The sequence below is a fragment of the Varanus komodoensis genome, unplaced genomic scaffold (genome assembly GCF_004798865.1).
Source record: "Varanus komodoensis strain SLA01 unplaced genomic scaffold, ASM479886v1 scaffold4, whole genome shotgun sequence".
In the NCBI taxonomy this organism is placed as follows: domain Eukaryota; kingdom Metazoa; phylum Chordata; class Lepidosauria; order Squamata; family Varanidae; genus Varanus; species Varanus komodoensis.
The window spans coordinates 35,973,771-35,997,934 of NW_025335941.1; the positions used below are offsets into that span (position 1 = coordinate 35,973,771).

At 37.3% G+C, this 24,164-nt stretch overlaps 1 protein-coding gene across 16 annotated transcripts in view; it reads left to right on the top strand.

Annotated features, from left to right (window-relative positions):
- LOC123029256 (ABI family member 3 binding protein) overlaps positions 1–24,164 on the top strand; it is a 133,760-nt gene that overhangs the window by 68,751 nt on the left and 40,845 nt on the right. For 9 of the 16 annotated variants that reach the window (XM_044441958.1, XM_044441964.1, XM_044441968.1 and 6 more), the window contains 16 exons: positions 597–671; positions 2,071–2,145; positions 2,589–2,663; positions 3,333–3,407; positions 5,019–5,093; positions 5,450–5,521; positions 7,385–7,459; positions 9,802–9,879; positions 12,211–12,291; positions 14,042–14,083; positions 14,609–14,680; positions 15,520–15,588; positions 16,875–16,922; positions 17,969–18,043; positions 19,798–19,860; positions 22,680–22,757. In XM_044441958.1, the coding sequence (XP_044297893.1) occupies positions 597–671; positions 2,071–2,145; positions 2,589–2,663; positions 3,333–3,407; positions 5,019–5,093; positions 5,450–5,521; positions 7,385–7,459; positions 9,802–9,879; positions 12,211–12,291; positions 14,042–14,083; positions 14,609–14,680; positions 15,520–15,588; positions 16,875–16,922; positions 17,969–18,043; positions 19,798–19,860; positions 22,680–22,757 (1,128 nt within the window). The remainder of the gene's footprint in view (positions 1–596; positions 672–2,070; positions 2,146–2,588; positions 2,664–3,332; positions 3,408–5,018; positions 5,094–5,449; positions 5,522–7,384; positions 7,460–9,801; positions 9,880–12,210; positions 12,292–14,041; positions 14,084–14,608; positions 14,681–15,519; positions 15,589–16,874; positions 16,923–17,968; positions 18,044–19,797; positions 19,861–22,679; positions 22,758–24,164) is intronic. The other 7 variants (XM_044441967.1, XM_044441972.1, XM_044441971.1 and 4 more) reach the window with 5 other exon arrangements.

A 24,164-nucleotide genomic window follows, 5' to 3' on the forward strand; every position in this document is an offset into this window, starting at 1 on the left:
CTGAAATTAATATCAGTGAATGGAATCTAAGACATTTTCCTCCATTGCCAGAAGGCTTCCATCAGCAAAACAGGAAGGTGTTTCAGTGATTCCCTGTTGGAGCAGACCAGGAGCAAAGGAGGATACAGAGAGAACAGGGTATTGCTTAAAAATGACTCTTCCCTGTTCTGCTGATGGAAACCTTTTGTTGACCAAGAGACACTAGTTGGATTCCACTCAGTATGTATTTTTATTTTTATTTTTCATTTTAACAATAGAGGCTTATTGGGCTTGAATGAGTTTCTGAAGAATTAGAAATGTCCTATGAGACCCAGTTTGAAGAAAAAGCAGTGAGAAGTGACTATAGTAGTTTTTCTTTCATTAAATAAATGCTACTCTAGTCTCCTAGTTTAAAATCCCCAAAGATATATTCACTGAAAAGTTGTAATTTGCAAATGCATTGGACCAGTCAAACAATTTGCAAGTTAAAAACTAACCTAATCAAAACTTTATCAGTCTTAGTTATTGATACAGTTTATACTACTTCCTTCAGAAAATAAAAATAGTTTTAAAAGAAATAATCATAATTGCACTTTCTATCAATTCATTATTTTTAGTTTACAGCAAACCACAGCCTGCTTTTTCACGTGCCACAGCTTCTGATGAGATTGATCTGTCAGACTCCAAACCAGGTATACTGCTGTCATCTTATATGTGCAGCCTATTCTCTGTATACCCCAGAGTAATTTCACATTGAATTCACTAAGATGGTTTAGTTAAGACTCTGAGAGCTGTACTTGTCTCTTTAACTTCAATAGAATATGTGCTGACAGAACCTTCTGGGGACTGGATTGTGTCTGAAACAGATAATCAAAACATATAGATAGAAATTCTAGCCCTGTGAACTGCTCAGAAAACTTCAGTGATTGGGCAATATAGAAATGTAATAAATAAGAAAATGATAGTCTGCTTCATCCAAATAGCTCTGTCCTATGCTATATAAAGAAAGAATAGCTCATGGCATGGAGTGTTGTGTGCTTCTTAATATTCTACATGAGATGTTGAATACAGCTTTAAAAGGGGGTGTTTAGAATTATTTTGTTGTTCATTTGAAATTGTCTAAAGGTGATGCAACCTAATGTTTTAAGACAGTAGAGAAGGTTGAGATGAGATCAGATGAGATGAGAGTAAAGCCTTTGTTTGATTCTCTATAACTGTATTAATGACTTGGATTTGCCACTTTATTTTAGCCAAGGATTATGGGCATGATCCAGTCAATGCTAAGCATCTTTAAGCTCCAATGGTGCCAATGAACATGCCATTGATGTCATGATCATGTATATTTTCTACCTCTCTCCTTTCCTTTAAACACCTTCTCAAATGCTACTTTTTCTACCTGGCCTTTGTTTTATCACCTTAATCCCAATTTCCTGTTTAGCAACATCTTAAGAACTGTATTTACCTAACATCCAGAAAAGACATTCATTTCTGTTGTCCTCTCCTGTACCTCTCCCTCCCTATCTCTCCCTCCCTCTCTCTCTCATTCCCTCTCTCTCTCTTTCTCTCTTTCAGAGTGTAAATTCTTTGGTATAGAGTCTAGTCTCTTTTTTTGCCTAAAATTCCATGTAGGCTAATGATGTGGTGGTGATAGTCATAACACTAAACATGTTGAAACCAATAGAACTCTAAGTGACCAATTTGTTCTCAGTATTAGGAGGATGTGCAGTAAAATCTCTTTCTGCTAACAATCTTAATCTCTTTACTATTTCATTTGAATGATACAATTTTTGCAGAGTTGTCTCTAAATTCTAAAATTCTATATACATTGTACATGTGGCAATGATTATTCAGATAGCAGGGTTTAATTCAAAACTAATGGTACAGGGGAAGGGAAAAGATAAATAAATGATCACATACATGTTCACGTATGGTAGCAGGAAGGGAATCCTTAATAATATGTTATTTAAATAGCTTCTATAACACCTACTAAACTGGTAAACTAAAACAAAAACCAAAGTGAAGGAAACACTTTTTTTTTTTTCTTTTAGGATAGCTTTGTTTGTTTCTTATACTTGTCAACATTTTTTCTAGCAGTAACCAATGAACCCCTGGAAGCTCTCACACCTAAAACATCTAAAGCTCTTGACCAGCCAAGGGCAACTCTGGGTAATGTTTTTCGCTGTGAATGATCATGCTATATTTTATGTTTCAACAGAAACATTTTCATTCCATGTGAATTCATTTCTTCCAGGATATAATTACCATCCTTTCAGTACTGACCTTCATCAAACTTCTGCTTTCTCCAAAGTCTCTAAATATTTATATTCATATTTTTAATTTCAGTTAAGAAAGTTGCATGGATCATCTTTGTGTTATCCTTCCCTGTTCACCAACATTTATCTACAGCTGTCTGTATAGAAAATTGTCATTTGTCTTTGGAATACTGAGATCTGTTTAAGATCAGTGCATCACTTTCATTCGCTGGCTGGTCCATTCCATTTTGAACCTTTTCTTCATAATTGCAAGCTTTTTGCATGTGCTGTGTATTTAATTATAATGTCTTGAATGAATTCTGAAGGATTTTAAACTTAATTTGTTGCTCTTTTCAGCTCCATCCGAAACTCCATTTATTCCTTTTAAATGGGAACCTTCTGCCACCCCAGAAGGAAGGCATTTGAAACCTGGTAATTAAATAATTTATGAATACAGACAGCACTGAGAAAATTCTTCTGCAATCAGCCATGAAATAACAGCTTTCTGTAATCAGTGGGAGTACTTCTTTCACATGTAAAACTTTTCATTATATTTTTATCAAAAGCAGCAAAACAAACATTTGGTACTAAAATGCAGATCACTTGTCTAAAGCACAAACATGTGAATCACTTTGTTTCATTTAAATTGATTATGATGAGGAGAATAGGCTTGTATAACCTTAACTGAGTCAATTCATTTCTAGCTGTTTCTGCTTTCAGGAGCTCAGTAATGAAGAATTTATCTTTTATACAATATAGATTTGTTACAAAAGGACCACCAGCCCATTCTATATTATTGGATCTATGCAACCATGCAAAGGATAGTATGTGGATATGTCTTTCGTTCCTTCTTATATTTTTTGTCAGAAGGAAGGGATGCCAATGTCCACTTCATATATGAGACATTATGCAAAGAGCTTCTATCTCCAGAGTAATTAGTGACTATGGACCTTCTATCTTGTGTGTTTTTTTCACAATTCAATCTTTATGTTAGATGTTTAAATTTTATCAACAGGTAGGAAATGTTTCATTTCTCAGAATGGTAACTTGCAGTTATCTTTATTGTTGTTGTTCAGTGTTCAAATTCTTTTATTTTTCTAGTCCCCAGTCTACCACCTTTGAAGCAGGATACACCTAAAATTTCCAGGATTACTGAACAATTAAAATCTACCCCAGGTAACAATCATCTCCTGCAAAAATTATTTAGCTTTCCGAAGTGCCAATAAAATTCCAATCTAACTGATCCCTGGGAATGTATTTTATTCTGCAAATAATAGAAATAGTTGATTGGATTCAGTGGAGTCATTGCATTAGTGAAATTCCCAAAACCACACTTATAACCTCAAAATGCCCCAAAGGGTTCAGAAATACTGCAGAGCACTAGGGTAGTACAGAAAGGTGCAGAAAGAAAGAGTAAAGCTTGCCATGCTGTTTAATAACCACTCGGATATATTTAGAGGTGGTGCAGTGGGTTAAACCACTGGTTGATCGAAAGGTGGACATTTTGAATCTGCAGACTTGGTGAGCTCCCATACTCTGCCCCTGTTCCTGTCAACCTTGCAGTTCGAAAGCGTGCAAATGCAAGTAGATAAAAAGGTACCACTTCAGTGGGAAGGTAACAGCATTCTGTGCACCTTGGTGTTTAGTCATGCTGGCCACATGACCACGGAAACTCTCTGTGGACAAATGCTGGCTCCCTAGGCTAGGAAACAGAGATGAGCACCTCCCACTAGAGTCAGACATGACTGAACTTTAATGTCATGGGGAAACCTTTACCTTTACCTTTTTTTAACATGTATTTAACCAAGGGTGTGATTTCAAATTGTTGTTCAGGCTACAGCTACAATATTAATTCTTCAATTTTGGAAATGTTTTTGTTAAGTTAAACTGCCCACTGAATTGCAATGTTAGTCAATCTGTATTGGTTATAGCCACAGACCACCACAAATCCAGATAAGCAGAAAACAAAATGCAACAAAAGTACAAAACAATTTTAAACAAAAACATTTGAAAACATACAAAAGGTTAATGAAATATGGACCATTTTAAAAAGGAAAAAGTGTGCAAACAATAATTAGAATAGGACAATTACATTCACACATCCATTTCCAGGAGAAAAATAACAGAGTAGTCCTTCTCCATAAATTAGTACAGAGCTACAGGATGCCTGAATTTTCAAGCAGCCAGGGTGAATTTTGCAACCTGGGTTATCAGTGCCTAGAAGGAATGTACAAGCCTGGTTTAAGAAAACTGCTTGCAAAAAAAAAAGCATAGTACCTATGACTGCATATTAGGATTTAAAATTCTATAACTGAATTCTGAAAATTTTCTTTGAACAAATCTTTCTGGGTTAGAAAAACAATATTCTTATAAAAGCAAAATGTTCCAACTGACAATGTGAAATGAATACTATCAACCATTGCATGACTGATTAAAATATAAGAGATTTTTCTATTACTAGTAACAGTTTATACAGCATTTCTGAGATTCAAAGCATTTCACATACATTAGTAATTCTTAAAGCACATTTGTAAGATAGGTCAATGTTATTACCTATGCAGACAAGAACAGGAGTCACCTAATAAGTTAATGGCAAAGAATAGATAAGTATGATTTTTCTGTTGGATGAGACTTTTTCAACAACTAATTCTACAACTTCTATAAAAGTGGGTAAAATCTTTTCCCCCTCCACTTTAGCTCATATAACTCTAATTTCCTAGGAAGAAAAAAGACAGTAAGAAGCAAGCAAACAAACAAAGTATCTATAATACAGCCTGTGTCTTTCAGCTCCTCTGGAAACAAAATTTGTTCCTTCTACACCTAAACCTTTTGCCCGACCCGAAACACCAGAACTTAAATATGGTAATTATATTTTGTGCCATTAATTATAATGAACTTTCTTTTTAATCCATGAAGTTAGCCTGTATAAAAGAAACTGTGTTCTTTTTCCTCAGAAAATACAAAACTGTGTTTGTTGACTGTGTGACTTTGAGTCTTGTGCTTTATCTCAAAGATTCATAAAATCTTTCAATGAAAACACTGTTAATAATACAAGCATATTAAGGATCAGAAAGAAATTATTTTATATCCTTTTCTGTTGGATGCATTCATATGCTGTCCTAGGCAGTGGAAAATCTGTCTCATTTTAAAAATCTTTTATTTAGAAGCATTTAATTCCTACATGATTTACTGCTGTTTTTTCCCTTTTTCACCAACAGAAAAAGAACCTCAGTGGGAAAGCACTACTACTAGCATTTATAAAACCCCTGAATTGCCAAGAACAACACTGGGTAATGGCCAACCGAGCTTACATGATGTTACAGGGGAGCAATCATAGTGGTTAAATATCAATGAATTTGTCTTCGTTGTGCCATAAATGGATGAAGTGGGGCTAATGGGTGATATAGCACTGGCAGTGAAGGATTTGTGGCACAATTAAATATGAGTTAGAGACCTCTGAGTCTCACTACAGTTAGAGGCTTAAGTTTTACTTCTGTCTGATTCTCTTGCGCTGATCCCGTGCCTGCTCCCCTGCTCAGGAATCTAGAAAAGAAATCTAGTATATACTGTACCATGCATGAAAGAGGGTCTTGTATGTGACTCATAGTTTACTCCTGCTTTTAAAGTATTCTATCATTTTTCTTTGAGACTAATAATTGGGGATATCACTTTTATTCCTAATTGAATATAGTATAATTGAATATTTTTAGCATGAATGGGAAGCTTGAAATGTTCCCTGCCACCCACCCCCTTTCATTGCATCTGTGTGCTCTTGTTTAATGGTGGTCTTGGTAGCTTCTCATTGTTAACACCCCACATTCTTCTCTTAAGTGAGAGTGAATGGGCTACTGGGGATCATGTACTGATCTTTTATTCTGAATTGGCTTTGTGATGGCACGGCATTGCGAAACCAATTTAGAGTGAGGGTAGGGCAAGCACTGCTCTGACTTTGTATTGTTTTTGGAGAAAGAGAAGTGTCATGGCACAAATAAGATGGGCTGGGTGAGAACACTTTGCCCTCACCTTCCAGAGAAGAGAACCTACAAACAGGATTGCAAAACTGTTTGTAGGGGTGCTTTTGTTCCATTTTAGGAATTTGAATGCTAATTATTTGAATACCACCAGGGAGGAAGCAGATTTTTGCATGTGCATCCCTTGATGAATGCAGGAAGGATGCTACACATGATCTTGTATTTCTTAGAATTGCACTCATGACTCATATTGTAAAACATAAAATAGCACTTCAGTTCCCATGGACCTGAATATCTCAAGGTTTAGAGGACAGAAAAAGTACACTCAGGTACATCCAATCATGAAAGAAGAGGGAAGTTAATGTTTGGACAGGCCCGCATACCTGAAAACTGGGGAAAAGGCATTGTCAAAGGCGACTGTGCTGACAATCTATTGGACAGGCAGCACTGAGTAAGCCAAGAAAATTCAGACACTCCACAGATCTCTGACTTTGGACTGTTCTTTGATGTCCTACTTTGTGATTCTTTTGTTGGAATCCTGTGCCATCATAAATAATGCTAAAATAATGGCATTGTTTTAAAAAGGAAAGAGAGGGCAGGACAATGGATAAAACTTTATTTATTTACTTTCCTTTAATTAAAAATGTACCACAATTGACATGGATAGACATTCAAGTTTAATTGTAAGGGTCCTAGAATTTATTATTATATTCATATTTAGGCCAGGTTCTAAAGAACCGCAGGACTAGCTCTGTGAGCAAAAAGGTTTTTCATGGTCATTCAATCACTGCCCAAGTGAAACTAGGTTCACTGAAGTTAGTTGAGTTTGCACAAAATCCCATTACAAAATTGTTCTTCTCAAGCAACAGCCTTTGGCAAATCGCTTTTGAATCTCACAGGAATTGCTAAAGTAGTTTGCAACACAGCTTTTGAGGACCTGACATAGTAAAAGGAACAAAAATGCTACAGGTCTGTCATATGACAGCTTTAAAAAAATCCATCACTGTTTATTGTCAATTTGGGATACTTTTATGCAATTTTGGACATAGATGTGTCCACTGAAGTCTTCCAATGCATTTTAAGGAGCAATTCTCTGTGGGCTGTGCTATTTGTGCTTGTCTGGTACCAACTAATGTTTTCTTAAACAAGCAGGAATTACATTTTCATTTTTATTCCTTCTAGCTCCCAGTAAAACAAAAATCCCTGTTTCCAAGCCCCAAATCCTTCCCCATCTGGAAGAGCCAAAGACTGTACCGGGTAATTGCCATGTACTTTCCTATAACTGTTTTGTTCCACAGCATGGATCAAACTTTCTTTTAACTGTTTTGGACAAGAATGTCATAAAAACAGAACACATGTTATTCACATGTATTACTTTTCTTGTATTTACTTATTTATTTCATTTTTAGACTGCCAAATAGTCAAGGCTTTCTTGGTGGTAAACCTTTCATAATCTTATATCATGTAGTGTGATATACATAGTCACACATAACCTTTTGAAGTTAAACTTCTATGATTAAAATTAGCATCATAAGATTTCACTGTCCTATCAAAGCTCATGTTTCTAGCATTTTATCAACTCAAACTAAGCTAAGTTTAGTTAATCGAATTTGCTTTAAATTTAACTCAAGTTTGAGAATAAAGTTAAATGCATTTGATGGCATATGTCAGTCACAGGTAGCAGTAAATAATACTGGGATAAACTACTAACATTGAATAGGAAGATAGAGAGAATTTTTGATCAGGTGCTAGGTGCAGCCCAAGGGCTACCAAATTGTCTATCCATGCTTTAAAATGAAAACAAAGGACCTGCTCAAAGTATTTTTGAGTACAGATCAAAAATTTGTGGGAAAGGGTAGGGGGCATATGAAAGAGGGGAAGGCCATCTGGAACACTTGTCCCATTAGAGAGGTATGTGTCTTGTGCATATTCACTACTGGATTGGGAATAGCATATACAGTACAAGTTCTCCTGGGACTTGACCTCCATCACTTCTTCAATTTGTTTTAGACTATTGACTCAGAAACCCACCAGTAGTGCTGAACTGTTTTGGTGCAATCAGTTTTGACACTATTGATTACCCGTTTGAAAAGAGTAAGTGACTGGAAGGCCATGGCCCTCCAGTCATCTCTTCAGGCTAGAGAAGGAAGGTGTATGGCAGGGTTAGAGTTAAGCATCTCTTCAGTTTTCAGTAAGTAAACAATGCAGTGAAAAATCAGCACTTTCAGAAACAGTTCCAAGGCTTCATAAAAGGACAGAAGCAGAGACAGGCTATTAGTTGGTAGAAGGTGGAAAGTGCCATTCTCATCAAGTAGGAACTGAAATGGAAAATACAGTTCCAAATCAATTATACATGGACTTTCATTGAGTACGCTCTGTACATCAGTAGGGCCTCATGGCCATCCTCTATAAAGTTTAATCAGGATATTTAATTGAGAGGCAACATATGTGTCTACTTCATTCTAAACAAATGTGGTAATATTGTTTAGCCTCCTCATACTTTCCTAGAGTTGGAAAATGCTATAGAATTTCAGTGGGTTCGAGAGGTCAGGATAAGAATATGAGCTTAAAATTGATGTGATACATTCCACTTAATTAAATGCCAGGCATCTATTTTTGTTTATGAGGAAGGAGTCTCCTAAAAGGTGGCTTCTCTCCAATAGACCCAGTTGTAAATACAAACTTGATACATTAGCTTCGGGGAGTCAAAAGCAGTTGCACTTTAAGCCAGTGATACTGTTCCCCTGTGTACAGCTTGCATTAAGCATTCAAGAAGCTAAAATGTGTCAGACTGACAGGGTCTATGTCTTGGAACAGATGTTGACAGCTGAAGTATTTTCTTTCACTTCCTTCAATAGTTAAGAAATGTGGTGTGCTAAATATATCACACCAATATTGCTATTTAGCTAACTTCCAAATTCATTTTCCCACCCTGCATAGTTGCATTGTTTTTCCCTTTTAAAACTTTCAGAATGCCCCATTTATTCTATGGAATGCAGTGTTTGGCTGTTTTTTGTAAGGTTCTTAGCTGATGCAAGCTTCATTTTCTTCATATTGTATGCACCATAGTAAACCTTTTGAGATCAATGTGCATGATTCCAACTATAAAAGACAACACCTTCTGCTTTTCATTTTTTGCAGTATAATTCAATCACAGTGTAGTCTAATCTGGTTTTAGAGAAGTACATCTTCTACTCCAGATGCAATTAATTAGGAAATTGTCGGCCAATATGCTTGTACCTTCATCCCCTTTGGAACAAGCCCCACTGTATTTTTTTCACCCTACTTGTATACAAGTATAGACACCAGATTAAACTATTGTATATTCATAGCAAGCTTAATATGCTGAGATATGCCGGATTGCCTAAACTCACTGAGTTAGCTGAGCAAGCATTTGAACCCATGTCTCCCCATTTCAACTGCAATTACAATACCATAGTGACATTATACTAACTGATTATGTTTCAGATTGGATGAACAGTACAGAAAAGATATGCCATTAAAATAGAACATACAATACTTTCCTAGAACACTAGTTCTAAAATCCTGAACTCTCTGATTTTCCTTTCTCTGTCTCAAGATAATATCCTTTACTCCAGCAGTTACCAGCAAATTGATTCCAGTGCCAACCACAACTAAGGTTTCTCACACTGTTGGACATCCAGTCACAACAATGGGTAATACCTTTTACTTCAGTTAATTGTCATCATCCTGGTTCTTCTTTCAATTTCTTCTAGTTCATACAAAGGACCTTTCACCTTCTACAAGGGCATTCCTTGCCACTACATTCATCATTAAAATTTTAATAGTGTTTAATAGTGTTTTAAATGATGGAATTGGTCTAGTACTGTTTTTTTCTTTACGTTTTATTGTTGTTGTAGCAATATGTGTTCAATGAAATGCTTGCCAAGCATTACTATTCACATGTCTTCCATTAACATCTGCAAGAACTCTTTCACATGTCTAATTTATTATCCCTTACGAACACTAAAGCATGAGTAGCACCTACACAACCGATCTTACAAGTGACATAGTGCAAACATTTATGGCTCGCTGAAATAGAAACAAGAGAGCCCATGTCTCTTCAGCAATGCATTGCTACTTCCTTGCCACCTCAATAGACTGTACGCAAAGCCATGCCAGGCAGCCCCACTTGGCATACTCTAATGGTGCACTAGAATGGTGTTATGTCCATTGTTATACTTCATCTATTGGTATCCTGCCAAAAAAGTGTGCATTTTTACACCTTAACCAGTTGAAGAACTTCTACTTAGAATAATTCAAACCAAAGTATTGGAAAGGAGTACCATTACATTTTAAACAAAACTTGATGGTTTAACTTTGGGTCACTGCTAGTAATTATAGAAGACACAACTAGTTAGTATCTGAATCCCACAGCCCCAGTCATCTTCATACATATTCCCAGCTGCAAGCCTTCCAGCCTATTAGTTTTTGTAATACTTTCAGTCAGTGCCAGCAAGTGGATCTGGTAAATCAATTGTGAATGTTTGTAAGTTGTACACATTATATTAATTTTCTTTTCCAAATAATAAAAAACTAAACATAGTCTGTCCAATTCTAGTTGTGTTTTCCTATTAAATTTATAAGTATCCTTCAAGTTTTTTTTTAATTTAAAATATTTAACTGACAAAAGGCAATCACAAAATAATGCTCCAGAATCCAGGAATCTTCCATAAGTAGATTAAAATATTGATGGCTTGAATCAGCTAGTTACTCAAACCAGACTGGCTGAGAAATTGATGTGGCATGTGGGTTAAACAGATGGTGTGCCTGAGAAAGTGTAAGTGAGCGTTGCAATGTAGGCATTTTGCTTTAAAAACAGTTACGTCAGATTATCAAGAGGCGTTTTTTTCTTTGGATGGAAGAGCCCAGCTAAAGGAAAGGAGGTGGTAGAAGGGATCATTTTGCCCCAGCAGTTAGTAGTACAAAAAAAGCTGGACAACCTGCCTCAAAATAGTGTTTATATACCTGACACAATATGGCAGATCCAAGAAGATGCTTCATTTTTGGCATGAGCAATAGGATCTCTTCATTCCTGCAGTGAAGCAAACCTGAAGAAGAGAATGGCAGGAAAGGTTGATGTTTGCTCAGCACACTGAAAGGACATGCAGGGCAGAGTTAAGAGATGAAAGGCAGCCTGAGCCTGCATTGAAAGACACAGATGTGCAGGAGTGGGAAGGTTTCTCCGTGCCTCTCTGTATGTTATTATGCCTAAGGAATCCACTTGGTACCTCCACTTTTAGGCATGAACAGGGCATCCGTGTTTGAAGTACATGTGATTGCCCAAACATTCTAGTTAGGCCCTAAGAGTAAGTTGTGCTCAGTCCTTGAAGGAGAGTTTGCGTTCTCTGACATTTGTCATCCCTGAATATAGGCAAATGTTGAAAATATTTCAATAGCTGTGCTCGCACAGTTTCCACAAAAGAGCCACCTTGATCCATTTCCTTATTACACTACCTGACACAATGACCAAGTCAGGCCCCTCGCTCCACTGGGACCAAAAATCTAGAACAGCCTTTGTCAAGCTGGTACATGCCAGATGTTTTGGACTAAAGCTCCCATTAACAACTGCCAGCAAAGCTAATTATCATGGAGGGGGAAGGCTGTTCTTGCTGCAGCATTCAGATACAAGCTCCTGCTTTCATTCACATTTCTTTCTGCATTGCTATAGACTGTGTTCTACAGAACCAAGTGTGGACTCAGTGGAATTATTCCTGAAGTATTTATCTCATCCTTAACAGATTTCTCTAATCCCTTCCTTAAAATTTACAGTGAATCATATTCTATAATTTCTGTTGTCTCCCCTTTATACACACAGCTTATGCACTGCAGTTTAATCTCCTTCCTTAGTATCAGAATGTAAAATTCATCATTTCCTGATTTCAGTTTATTTATTAAAGCAGTATCACTACCATACAGGATTTAAGTGTGTGTATTTCAATGTCAATAGAGTATGAATTAATTTCTGGACTGGGGCTTTTTTTCAGCTTCTTATGAACCAAGCTCTGTTCGTTCTAAATCTAAAGAATCCAAGCATGGCATGCCAGAAGTACCAGATAGCAAGCCTGGTAGAGTAACCTTTAAAATATATTTTAGTTACTTGTGCTATTCTATAAAATTGTCTCTAGATGTTGTTTTGGAATGCTGATTTCACATTAAACATTACATTTTAAAGACTGCATTTATTTATTTATGCAGTGATGTACTGGCCACTGTGAAAATCTGAAAGATGTACATTTTATAGAAAGCAGTTTAGAAATTAGAATGTTTCTAAATTAGAAACATTAGAAATTTCCCCATCACATGAGCAAGTGCTAATGATATTGCATAAGCAATGCTTTGCACTAGTGTCCCTTCAAAAGTGCTAGCATATTAACACAATGAGCCCCTAACTGAAATCATCTTCATACAGAGTTCCCTGTGGAGACCCTGATATACACTTGACATTTCTACATACACAAACAAGAATTCTCCAGAGCAAACTAGATATTAGATTAAATGTATCACCTGTAACTGCATATCCCTTTCTGTTTTGAAAACAATTCATAGCAGGCTCAGGGGCAATTTTCCTGGCACATGGGAAAGGAGGATTCAATCCTTTGCTTTCCAACCAGGGTCCTGGTGAAAATTGTTCCTATGGAGCTGCCATTAGCTTCACGAGGGGCATTCCCATGGGTATCAATGAGAGCTTCCCTTCTGGGAATAAGAGACCAGGGTGGACCACTGGATAAATACCTCATGTGTTCATTCAACATAAAAACTGGACATTTAAATAGGACTTATGTATAACATAGAATTGGGATAATCTGATCCAGGCTCTGGTGGCACACCTCCAGGTATTCTTTAGAGACCATCTTACTAATTGGGCACTAGTCCACCTCCTGTCTAGACTCCTAGCAATCTATGTCTAAGTACTGTAACTTCATATTTTTGGATCATTAGCAACACGGTTTAAGGGTCTCAAACAAGCACATGCCTGAGTTAGGGTTAATGGTTTAACTACTCAACCATGTTATCATTTCCAGATGTACTTAAAAATGGAAATGAGCGGTTTCATTGAATAACTGAACAACTCCAATTCATATCTAGATGATTAAGTAATAGGTATCTCCTAAGGAGATTAATTTCAAAATTAGGATGAAGAAGGTATTAGGTGCTCATGTATTTCTTTAAAATATACCTAGCATGCCTTTTCCACTGTCAGGGAAACATAACATTAAGAAACAAATACAAAAATAATAAAGTACAGTGTAAAGCCTATAGTTACAAAACAGAATGACAACATCAACCGCCAGCAGTAGCAAAATAAAAGACTTCCATCTCAAGGGTTGGGTACCTGCCGAGGGCTCACACCCCAGCAGCTGCCTCCTGGAGTTTCCTCTTTGCCATTTCAGGTTGCTTATTCACTTGCTTCTCACTCTGGCCCAGACAACTGTGGGTGGGAAGGAGTAGTGTATTCAATGCCTTTATTAAGTCTCTGTCTTTCAATAAGCAAGTGGTAGTAAGGATGAGAAAGTGGATGTACAGCAACCAAAGCAGCTGGTAAGAATGGTGCTGAGAAGGGACCAAAAACAGTTTGAACCAGCACTATTCCATCCAACTATCCAAAGGCCTTTTCATATTAGTGGACGTTATAGAAACACCCAAGTAGGTCATATATATTATATTTTTAACCAGTTAGCTGACCTTGTTCTAAATTTTGTAGCAAACCTTGCTTTTAAGATAATTGTATTACCTTCTGTTTGTCAATTAATGCAGCAGTTACATTCATTCCAAATGGTTTTCCTCATTTTAATAACTCCTTTTTTTCTGGTACAGTCTTGGAACCTTTTACGTTTAGCAATGAACTCCCGACAGTAGGTAATGCTGTTTTCCTAGTGCACTGACTGAACTTCTTGTTTTACTCTTTTGTCTAAGAAACCTATTTGCATTTTCTCCCTCTGCAAGATCATCTAACACCCTACATTTTTTTCATTAAAATTCACTCTTTCTCTAGGTGTGTTTACCATTTAGCATTGAAGACTTTAACAATTTCATTTATTTTTTTCACAGCACTGCTTTTTCTTTCCTTGCACAGAGTTCTATCACCTTTGAAAGCAGCTGGAAGTAGCCCTACTACACTGCAGTCAAGTCTTCAGTGTTTGTGATTCACATTACTTTTCAACCTGGTGTCAAGAAACTGCTGCAAATTACATAATCCACCTATGCTAATCTTTATATGTGTGTTGAGGCAATTCTTTCTTCTGAAATCTTTTGTGTGGCTGCCATTGTATACTTCTTATCCACAGCATGATTTTGTTTCTTCGCCTTCACCTTCAAATCTTAAATGCCAGACCTACATTTAGAAATATCTTAATAATTTTGAATATCCTTTTTCTCTTTCAGCTCCAAAAGCCAAACATCATGTTCCTAGCCATAAAACAACCATTAGTCCTCATGTGCTACATCCTAAACCTGGTAAATGTTCTAATATTCATATTTAAATTTTATCTGTGTGATTTTTTAAAATCTTGATTATGTTTATACTGTATGTCAATAAAAAACAGCACCAAGTCCAGGTTTTTAAGGACCTTAAGGCAAGACTCCTTTCCCTCATGAGTGTACCTTCTTGCTACTGCTTTTCAGCCTCTTTGTTATCATTGCTCCTATTCACTTGCTTGGTGTGCAAGAGAGCCAGAGAACCAATAGGCCACGCCAGTGACTGTTCCCCTTTTCACCACCATCATATTTGGGGCCAAAGTAAGAAGCACATGAACCTGCAAGTTGAAGTAAAACAGCATGTCCAGGAGTCTCAGTGGGCCCCTGTTGAAGAGTCAGTCTTTAGCTCTAATGAAATAGTATTGGTACAGTTTTGCCCTCCTATCATGGCTTGTTTCCACAGGTACCCTAGCATGAACTAGAGGCATTTCTACTTATGCAAGAGTGGGGTCTCTGAATTTAACCAATTCCCCCTCCCCTATACTTGCAGGCCCTCTGCCCCTGCATTGAAAACCATCGGGATAGCATATATAGGAAGATTTGTGTGCAATAATAGACATTAATTGTAAGAATTGTGCTTGAGTTCTGTTACAAATCTCTGTCACCAAGGTAGCCTGAAATGCTGGTTTCTTTTTTCATTTTCTTGGCATGTCTTTTTTTCTCCTTCATAATTTATAATAGGAATTTATACTCTTTTCTCTTATACTCCTCTTATACTCTGGAGGCATACTGCATCTATGTTCACAGAGTCTGATGTAAGTTTCAATTTTCTGGGCAAGGTAGTAATTTATAGCTCCCATTCTTTATTTTATTTTCAGAAAAGAAAGACCCTGAGCCTTTCAGACATGAGACTCAGCTCAGCCCTGATGAGCCACAGACCAAGCCTGGTAAATTCTTCTTCATTTTCTTTCATCAGATTTAATTTTTATATATTTTAGAATACTTTGGATACACTTGATTTATTATCTTAAAATGTGATGCCATGTTCAGAAGATGTGTGTCTTATAAGCTGTGTTTTGACTGGTTTATATCTCAGTGACTGGATACTGAACAAAATTTTATTAGCCCAAAGTAAGCTATCATTATTCCTTCATTTATGTTTATTCTAATAAAGCGGACTACAGATTTTTTAAAAGAGCTAAAATAAAGAAAGCAGAAAGTGTATACATAGTTTCTCTAGTTAGTCCATTATTCAAATCTATTATTTTAAATCTATTACTTTAAATTGATTCAAATCCATTTTTAATTCATTATTTAAACTACAATGTTGTAATGGAAATGCAATAATAGTGTGTCATATGAAGATGATATCTCTTGAAGTAATTGCTAATGAACACTGAAGATCCAGAACAGGAATAGCCAACCCAGTGTCTTCCAAATGTTTTAGATTATACCTATCGTGCCCAGATAGCATGGCCAATAGTCAGGAATGATAGAAGTTGTAACCCAGAACATCCAAAAGATACTGGGCTATGCAGGTCTGGAAGATGCTTCTGATGGCTTATTTATTTATTTAAAACATTTTTATGCCGCCCCCATCGCAACGAAGCCTCGGGGCTGCTCACAACAGGCTTGAAGATGTATGTTCCTTCACTGGGAATTGACAGTGGTGCTTCCTAAACACAGACCCAGCTAAGCCTACACAGTACAGCTTAGAGAACCCTTTGGATTTACCGGTGTAGCCACCAGAATTAAAACCAGCAGGAGTATTGAAGTTGGTTAGGAGAAGGAGCCTTGTGAGAGGATCCAGGTAGATGTTATTTCCTTTGGAGGGTGGAATAGTATCATCTGTCTGCAAATCCTGCCTTGTTAAGGCATATATTTTTAAATAAACACACATAACCATATATTAACCTTCCTTTATTCTCTCCTAATAAAGAAACAGAAACTACAGTGGCAGCATGTGCTGCCTCCTTGTTGGGGAAGTAGTGGGAGCATCTGATACCATGTGCATGTTCACTGCTTTATGCAGCAACATCTTACAAAGTAGCCAGAAGACACACTTGTATCTGGACCTCAACTTTATTACTTGAGGTTGGTCAAATAAATTGTGTGTGTTAATTGAGGATTAGCTACAGATGAAGCCGAAATGTGTTTTTCATGTTTTGTTTCATAATGATTGACAAGATTTTTACTGATTATTTCTGTTTTTATTTATTAATCTTATTGACAGATATAGAAGCAGTTACAATTGGAAAAGAAAAATCAAAAACAACGATAGGTAAAAACAGTTTAATTATCATATTTATTTCCTTTATATTGCGTGTCAGAATTGCAGCACTGCATGTCCTGTGTGGCCCATATCGTCATGCTTTATCATAAAATTTAGCATGTAATTTAAGATTCTTCTGTAGCATTACTAAAATCAACTTGTTGTGCTAAGCCTAGAAAAGGTGGCTATGATACTAGAACTCAGTATACTTCAAAACTGAGCAGAAATGAGGTGTAGAAGGGCATCCCGAGTACATGTTCCTTTGAAATCATGGCACAGGACACAATGCTTGGAAGTAAAGATGATGTTCTGCTACCAAAATGCCTGACCTGGTCATAGAAAGGATGTCTCCAACCCAGTAAAAGACTGTTGTTTGAGAAAGGGACCCTAAATCCAGTCTTGTTCTTTGCAAGCCATAGTAGAAATATGAGATTCCAACTATCCTGGCGTTTTCCAGACATCTAAGTCTGCTATGTGTTTCTTTCGGCATCTCAGAGGCTGAAAGAAGGAACCATGAGACTTAAACAGAATTTAATGCTGACTAACAGGGATGTACTGGTTGATGACAAGAAAGCAGCAGGATCTTTGGGGGGAAATGAGCATGACAACTTGTAATCTGTGATAGTGAGCACTCCACAAACTGAACATAGTTTGACAGACATCACTTTATCTAGACAGCCACTTTCAGACATCTAGGTTTAGCTTCAGGGAGGGGAAGGAAAGGAGGTTGAGGCACCAATGGGAATGGATATAACTCTGGAGCAGCCGTGTCCTCCTATCCATCCCTTGGTATGCTTCTTTTTTTCCCCTTCCTTCCAAGATCCACTTGTGACCTTGGGGGACAGCCAGCATGGTTCTTTCCATTCTGTCTGCAAAGAGACAGGGTGTGCACTCAGCCTTCAGAGTTCCAGCTCCAAGTTTGTGGGATCTCGCAGCTGGGACTCAGAAGAATCCTATGGCATCCAATGTTAAGATTGCATCTTTACTATTTTTAATTACTTTGTAGAACTTACACTTGCCGGTATTCTCTGCAACTTCTGTTCAATTTCTTTCAGCTCCTAAAGTATCTCATCAAATTCCTGCCAGAACAAAAACATCACCCAGCCCTGGTATAATATCAACAAAACCTAGTAAGTGTTCCAGTACCATGCATTTCTGCAGAACTATACTCAATGTGTAACTTCTTCATTTAGCTTATAGAGGCCCATTGGTACATAAAGCAGGAAACTGTTTGCAAGAACACTGATATAGTAAAGAAATTTGCTATCAGAATGAAAAACTGGGTAAAGATCTTCTCGGTAATTTTTAAAACTTCTTTTATTTTCAGCATTAGCCAATTACACTCTACAAAAACATAAAAATACCACACATAAACATAAACACTTGACAATATATTTGCACAGTGTAATATACAGGATTAGTCAAAAATAACAGCCAGATATAGCTTTGATGTTTCTTTTTCTTATCTATTCAGCATGTAGAACAAACAGGCAAACTGAACATAAAAGAAAAAGATGAATCACTGCTTAGCAACCAGAGCAATGTTTTCCCTTTCTAGGCACATGTTTGGCTAACAAAGGAAATCATTTTTCGTGTAATGCCTTATGCAAAAGATATTTCCATGCATGTGTTAGGGCTTCTATTTTCTTCTGTACACATACTCATTTTCTTCTTTTAAGATGTAGTCTGTGCTATATTGCCGGTTTCTATTTGGGTGAAGCAAACTTGCAATAACAATTTGGATTATGGTCATAAATCTTTAAAACAGGGCAGTGCTCAACCAGTTTAAAAGGAACATACTGTGTTTTAAGTTATGTGTTTGTTTTCTTTCCATCTTTTCTGCATGGGGGGAAATATCCTTGTTCATCTCTTTAAGTGCAATACAATTTATTTTGATTCAACCACTAACCCTAGCTGACTTTTATGAACATCCAAAACATTCATTTTTCTTTATCTGCTTGGTAAATAAATTTTATTTTCCAGCCTTTAGCTAATACTGCTTATTTGTTCCCAGAAAACTTTGTAAGCAATTGCTCCGTAGATCATCTTCCCTTGGGAGCATTCTCTGTAAATAATTTTACAGAAAACTATTTCTACATCTTTGATCACTCATCGATTGATAATACCTGTGACTTTTTCTTTGGGATATTTAAATAAAAGGAGAGCATTTTGCCAGATCAAAGCAGCAGGGTGAATACTGTTCCCAAATGTGTAGATGTGCTGATAGGAATGCTTCTAGAGTGTTCTTTCGCATGGAAGATGCCTGGAAGATGCCAACCTCTCTCTGCAAATGGATCGGCTGGGCAAAAGAACCAGAAGCTGCAGTCCTGAATAGCACATGCCTGCCATGTGTGCCAGTGGTGACTAGAGTGTTCGAGTGGAGATCTAGGAGATCTAGTCTCCACTGGAGCATGAAGTTCACTAGGTGGCTTTGGGCCAGTCTCTCACTCTCAGCCTAACCCACTATGCAGGGCTGCTGCTGCTGCTGCTGCTGCTGCTGCTGCTGCTGCTGCTGTGATAAAAATGGAGAGGATGAGAATCTTATAATCTACCCTCAGTTCCTTGCCAAAAGAAAAAGGGCAGCTGTAAGTGCAAGACAATGAGGATGAGGATGATGATGATTGATGTGGATCCACTGGACCAAAGTTGCCTATGGTAGGCTCCTCCTATGACAGCAGAAAGGCTGCAGCACTCCCTGTCCCCCAGGCAGGTGCATTTGTGAGGGCACGCTGTTTTCTGCCACGTGAAGCAGGCACTAGCCCAGAGCCCTTTCTGACATCCAAATGAGAAGTGGGATAGGAACCAATTGGATTTAAGAGGGAACACAAAGTGATTGCTCCTTGTCCTGAGAAGTAACAGTACCTAACCAGTATTTTTGTTGCAGGTACAAAAAGCGGCCGCCGAGTTTCTTCAAAACCTAGCCCAAAAGTACCTCAAACAAAACCAGGTAACACATCACTACTAATTATTTATCTTATTTATTTATTTATTTAAAACATTTCTATGCCGCCCCCATCACCACAAAGTCTCGGGGCGGCTCACAAAAAAAAAAAAAAAAAGTAAAACCCCCCGGTGCATTCTCGGCTAATTTAAAATCCTAATAAATACAGTAATTTAGCAGTTAAAATAAGTTTTAAATAAAAAGGTCTTAGCCTGGCGCCAAAAAACAAATAATGATGGCGCCAGGCGGAACTCTCTAGGGAGCTCATTCCATAGGTGTGGCGCCACCGCAGAGAAAGCCCTCCTCCAGGTACTCACCCTCCTAATATCATTCACAGAGGGTTCCCGGAGAAGGGCACCCTCAGGGTGAGGATCTTGCCTCAGCGTATCTGTTTGACCATAGCTAGTATGTCTGGCCAGGTATGCCAATTGCTCTTGGATAAACACAGGGTTGCATTTAATTATGTTTCACCCCCCACCCCACTTTTCTAATTTTAAAATGCTCGGTTTTTTTTCTTTTGGCTAGACACAAGCATTATTATAGCCTTATGGAACTGACTTGTAGAATCATTCTAATATGTTACAATTTGGAGTATCACTTGATCCCTAGCTCAGCCCTATTTACAGTATGTGATACAGTATACCTCTGGAACTTGTTTAAAAAAAAGAAAAGAAAGAAAAGTAGGTGCCTTGGAGCATGTACAGAGTACCTTCTCTTAACCAGTAAGTCACCCAACCATTTTTAGTCTCATCTGGAATGAGAACAGTGGTCTCTGAGAACACAGCATATTTCTAAGGGAGCTTGATGTTTTTCAGAAATCATGTGGTGGAAATGATGGAAATGAATGGAAGTAATGAAAACAAAAAGTGGATCTCAGAGCAACATTTAAACTAAAATAATGTGTAGCTGTTGTAATTCAGCACTCCTCTTCTGCTGAAGATTATTTGAATGGAATGTAACTGAATTTGTTTCTATTTGAAGCATTTAATTTTCTAACCCATTTGTCTTTTAGAAGGGCTTCTTATAAATAAAAAGATTTCCTGGGGAGGCAATGTTGAAATACAGTAGAGCTGATTTATATTCTGTGAAGACTGGAATTCTAAATAGTGTCACTTTTTCCACTATATGGTCATCTAAAGAAGGCAGTTTATGAAAATTCTTAAAAAGAAACATTTGTTTCAATACATTTCCCATGTGAGAGTCTTTAAACACTGCAGCTTTTGATGTTGTGGAAACAAGGCTAAGGGACAAACAGGTACCAAAATACTATGATGGAAATTAAATCCAGATTTCAAATACTAAACAGCGTTTGGCTGTTATGAACAAATAGCATGATTCTTACTGACATGCATTACTAATGCATCATGTTACCTCTGTTCAGATAGCATTCAAAATCATAATCATAAGAAGACCAGGGCAACTGATCCAGCATGTTCGTTTATTTATAGCTTCCCTTTTGTCCCAGCAGAGAACCCAGAGCAGCTTACATAATCCTCCACCTTTTCATTTTATCTCCACAACCACTCTGTGAGGTAGGTTAGGCTGAGAACAATTGACTGGCCCAGTCAGCCGGTGTCCTTCATGGCTGAGTGGGGAGAAGAGCCGAGAACTTCTGAGTCAAATCCAATGCTCAGAATGTTCTACCATGCTGACTTTTGCATTACTTATTTATATACTGCCCTTTCATTTTCCCCACCAAGAAATAAGTCAGCATTCTCCAGCAAATAAACATCATTAAAACATTGTAAATCAGATTGGCGTAAATAATGAAGATGCTGCAAAATATCTAATAGGGGCATTGGCAAGAACAAGCACTTTTGTTCAGCTACTTGCACATAGGATCAGACTGAACTGGACTCTGCTGTGCCATTCCTTTGCCCCCCCACCCCACCCCACCCCAAGGGCCCCGGTAAAAAGATGAGGCCACTCCACTCCCAAGGGTAGCATCCAATGGGAAAGTGGTGATCTACATCAATTTCCACCTCAAAGAACGCCAAGTATGACCCTTTGAGGGCTGGATTTTGGGACACGCATTCATCTCTAATAAGCATTAAAAAGGCCTATATAGAATGATTATTGATAACAATATATCTAGATGATACAAATCAATAGCAGCACTAAAAACAACTTCCTGTTGCCTAAAACATAACTGGCACCAGGACAAGGAAGGTGACAAGGTAGGTGAGAGTCACTTCATCAGAGACCCAGCTCATTAGCCTTTGCTGAAAGCACACTTGTTCTTTAGGAAGAAGGTGAAGTAGCAGAGAAGTTAAATTAATAGGATCATTATGTGATTCAAAGCATGGGCATAGGAGCAGTTGAGAGCCAATGGGGGATAGAGACCCAGGAGATCTAGGCTCCAGTCCCCACTCATCCATGAAACTTACTGGATAACTTTGGGCCAATCACATAACTTTGGACTCGAAGCCCAACCTGCCTCATAGGGTGGTTGTTGTGAGGACAAAATGGAGTTGAGGAGAATTATGTAAACCGCCTTGGTTCCTCACAAAAAAGGCAGAATGTGATTCAGTCTGAGCAGAAAAAGCAAAACAAAGTGTGGAAAGACTCTCACCCTAATATAATTCAAGGACATTTTCTTCAGTATACTGATAAATGTTTTTGTATGAAAATGCAGTCATTTCACATCTTTCAAACAGTTTTTAAAATATTATTTTTAAAAATCTCCAACTAAAAAGATTTTGCAGTCTTATATACATGAGAGTACTGCTTACATCTCTTTGGAATTAATTTGGCACACTGGCACAGAAGAAATACTTTTATTAATTTGCTCCACTTCTTTGATGATGTATCTCCGTTTTTTCCAGCAGAAATTATTCAATTTTCTCAAGATCCTATCAGTACCATGATACCACAAGCTACTGAAACAGCAAAGCCAACACTTGGTAAACATATTTACCCACAGCTATGCTTTTCTCTTAATTCTTGCAGGAGAATAAATTCCCAGGAGCAGCTTGTGTCATACCATTGCATCTAATAACCAGTCTTTCTTTCCATATATGCAACTGTCCTTTGGCACAAAATATGCAAAGACTGTTGATCTTCATATGAAGATACTATTAAAGTAGTGGCATATACACAAAATTCCTAGCCTTTGAGTTCTACAAATACAGCAAAATTAACTTTCCTTCAGCTTCATTTATGCTTGAAAATATGAGTTCCTTCTTTTAAAATTCACTTATCATTATCAGTCTTGGACCTACTTTGATACAATGGACTTACAATAAATGGACTTACTTTGATACAATGTCCTTTCTAGGAGTATTTAGGATAAGCTACAAAATTATCTTACTGAACCTCCAAGATATATGCAGCCAGAAATTTTCCTGTAGCATTTCTGCACTGCACTGCTGACTAAACACTGCTTCTATTCAGTTTCCAAAAAAAGGGTGGGAGAGGTCTTGTAGTGAGAACTGTTGCCGTGAAAAACATCAGATTATGCTCTATGGGTAAATACACAGTTCTCTCTCAAATTTAGCCAAAGCAGCTTATGAGAGCATGATATTCCATAGGCAAGAATCTTCTTTATCAGATGTATGAAGTAAATAAGGTTTGGAATTTAGGGAAGCAAAACACAAGATAAAAATGTTGATAATTTGGATATGAAAAATAAATGTGCATTATCAATCAGTAATTTGCGTTTCCTTATGCATAAAAGCATGCTGTAACTTTTAACACTAATATGTTGATTGTGTATTGTTTAATTTTTACTGCAAACCTGTTCTTCCCAAATTTGTTGAAATGAATTGGAATGGTTTCCATCAAGTATGCTGAACAGAAATTGTTTCATTCAGGCATAGAGAGCATTTGGGAGGATAATATTTTAAAAGCCTGATCTCGCAACCATCTGAACACAAACAAAACTGTTCAGTTGTTCAGACTTCTAGACGTATCAGCTTGCGGAAACATTGTCAGAAACCACCTCCATGCAAAGGACTTTGTGTAGGATTCAGCCATTGAAACGCACCCAAAATATGAAGTAAGACTTCACGGCATAAAGGCAGTTCTTAAATTAATCATGTTCAAGAACTGAGCCTGAGTGAATAGACCCAAGTACTATTGAACTCATTCTCAAAAGGTACCTGAGAACTGGTGTAATTAAGATTTTGGCTTATATTGTCTGAACAAATTTTCTTCAGTTAAGCTATGAAGCAGTTCTGAACTTCATATTTCTTGGCCTCTGACTTCCCCTCTTTTATAACCAAGAAAACATTGGGACAACATTTGCTATTAAAAATTGATAAAGATGCTAATGCCAACAACAACAACAATTATAATTCCCTTTTGGGAAT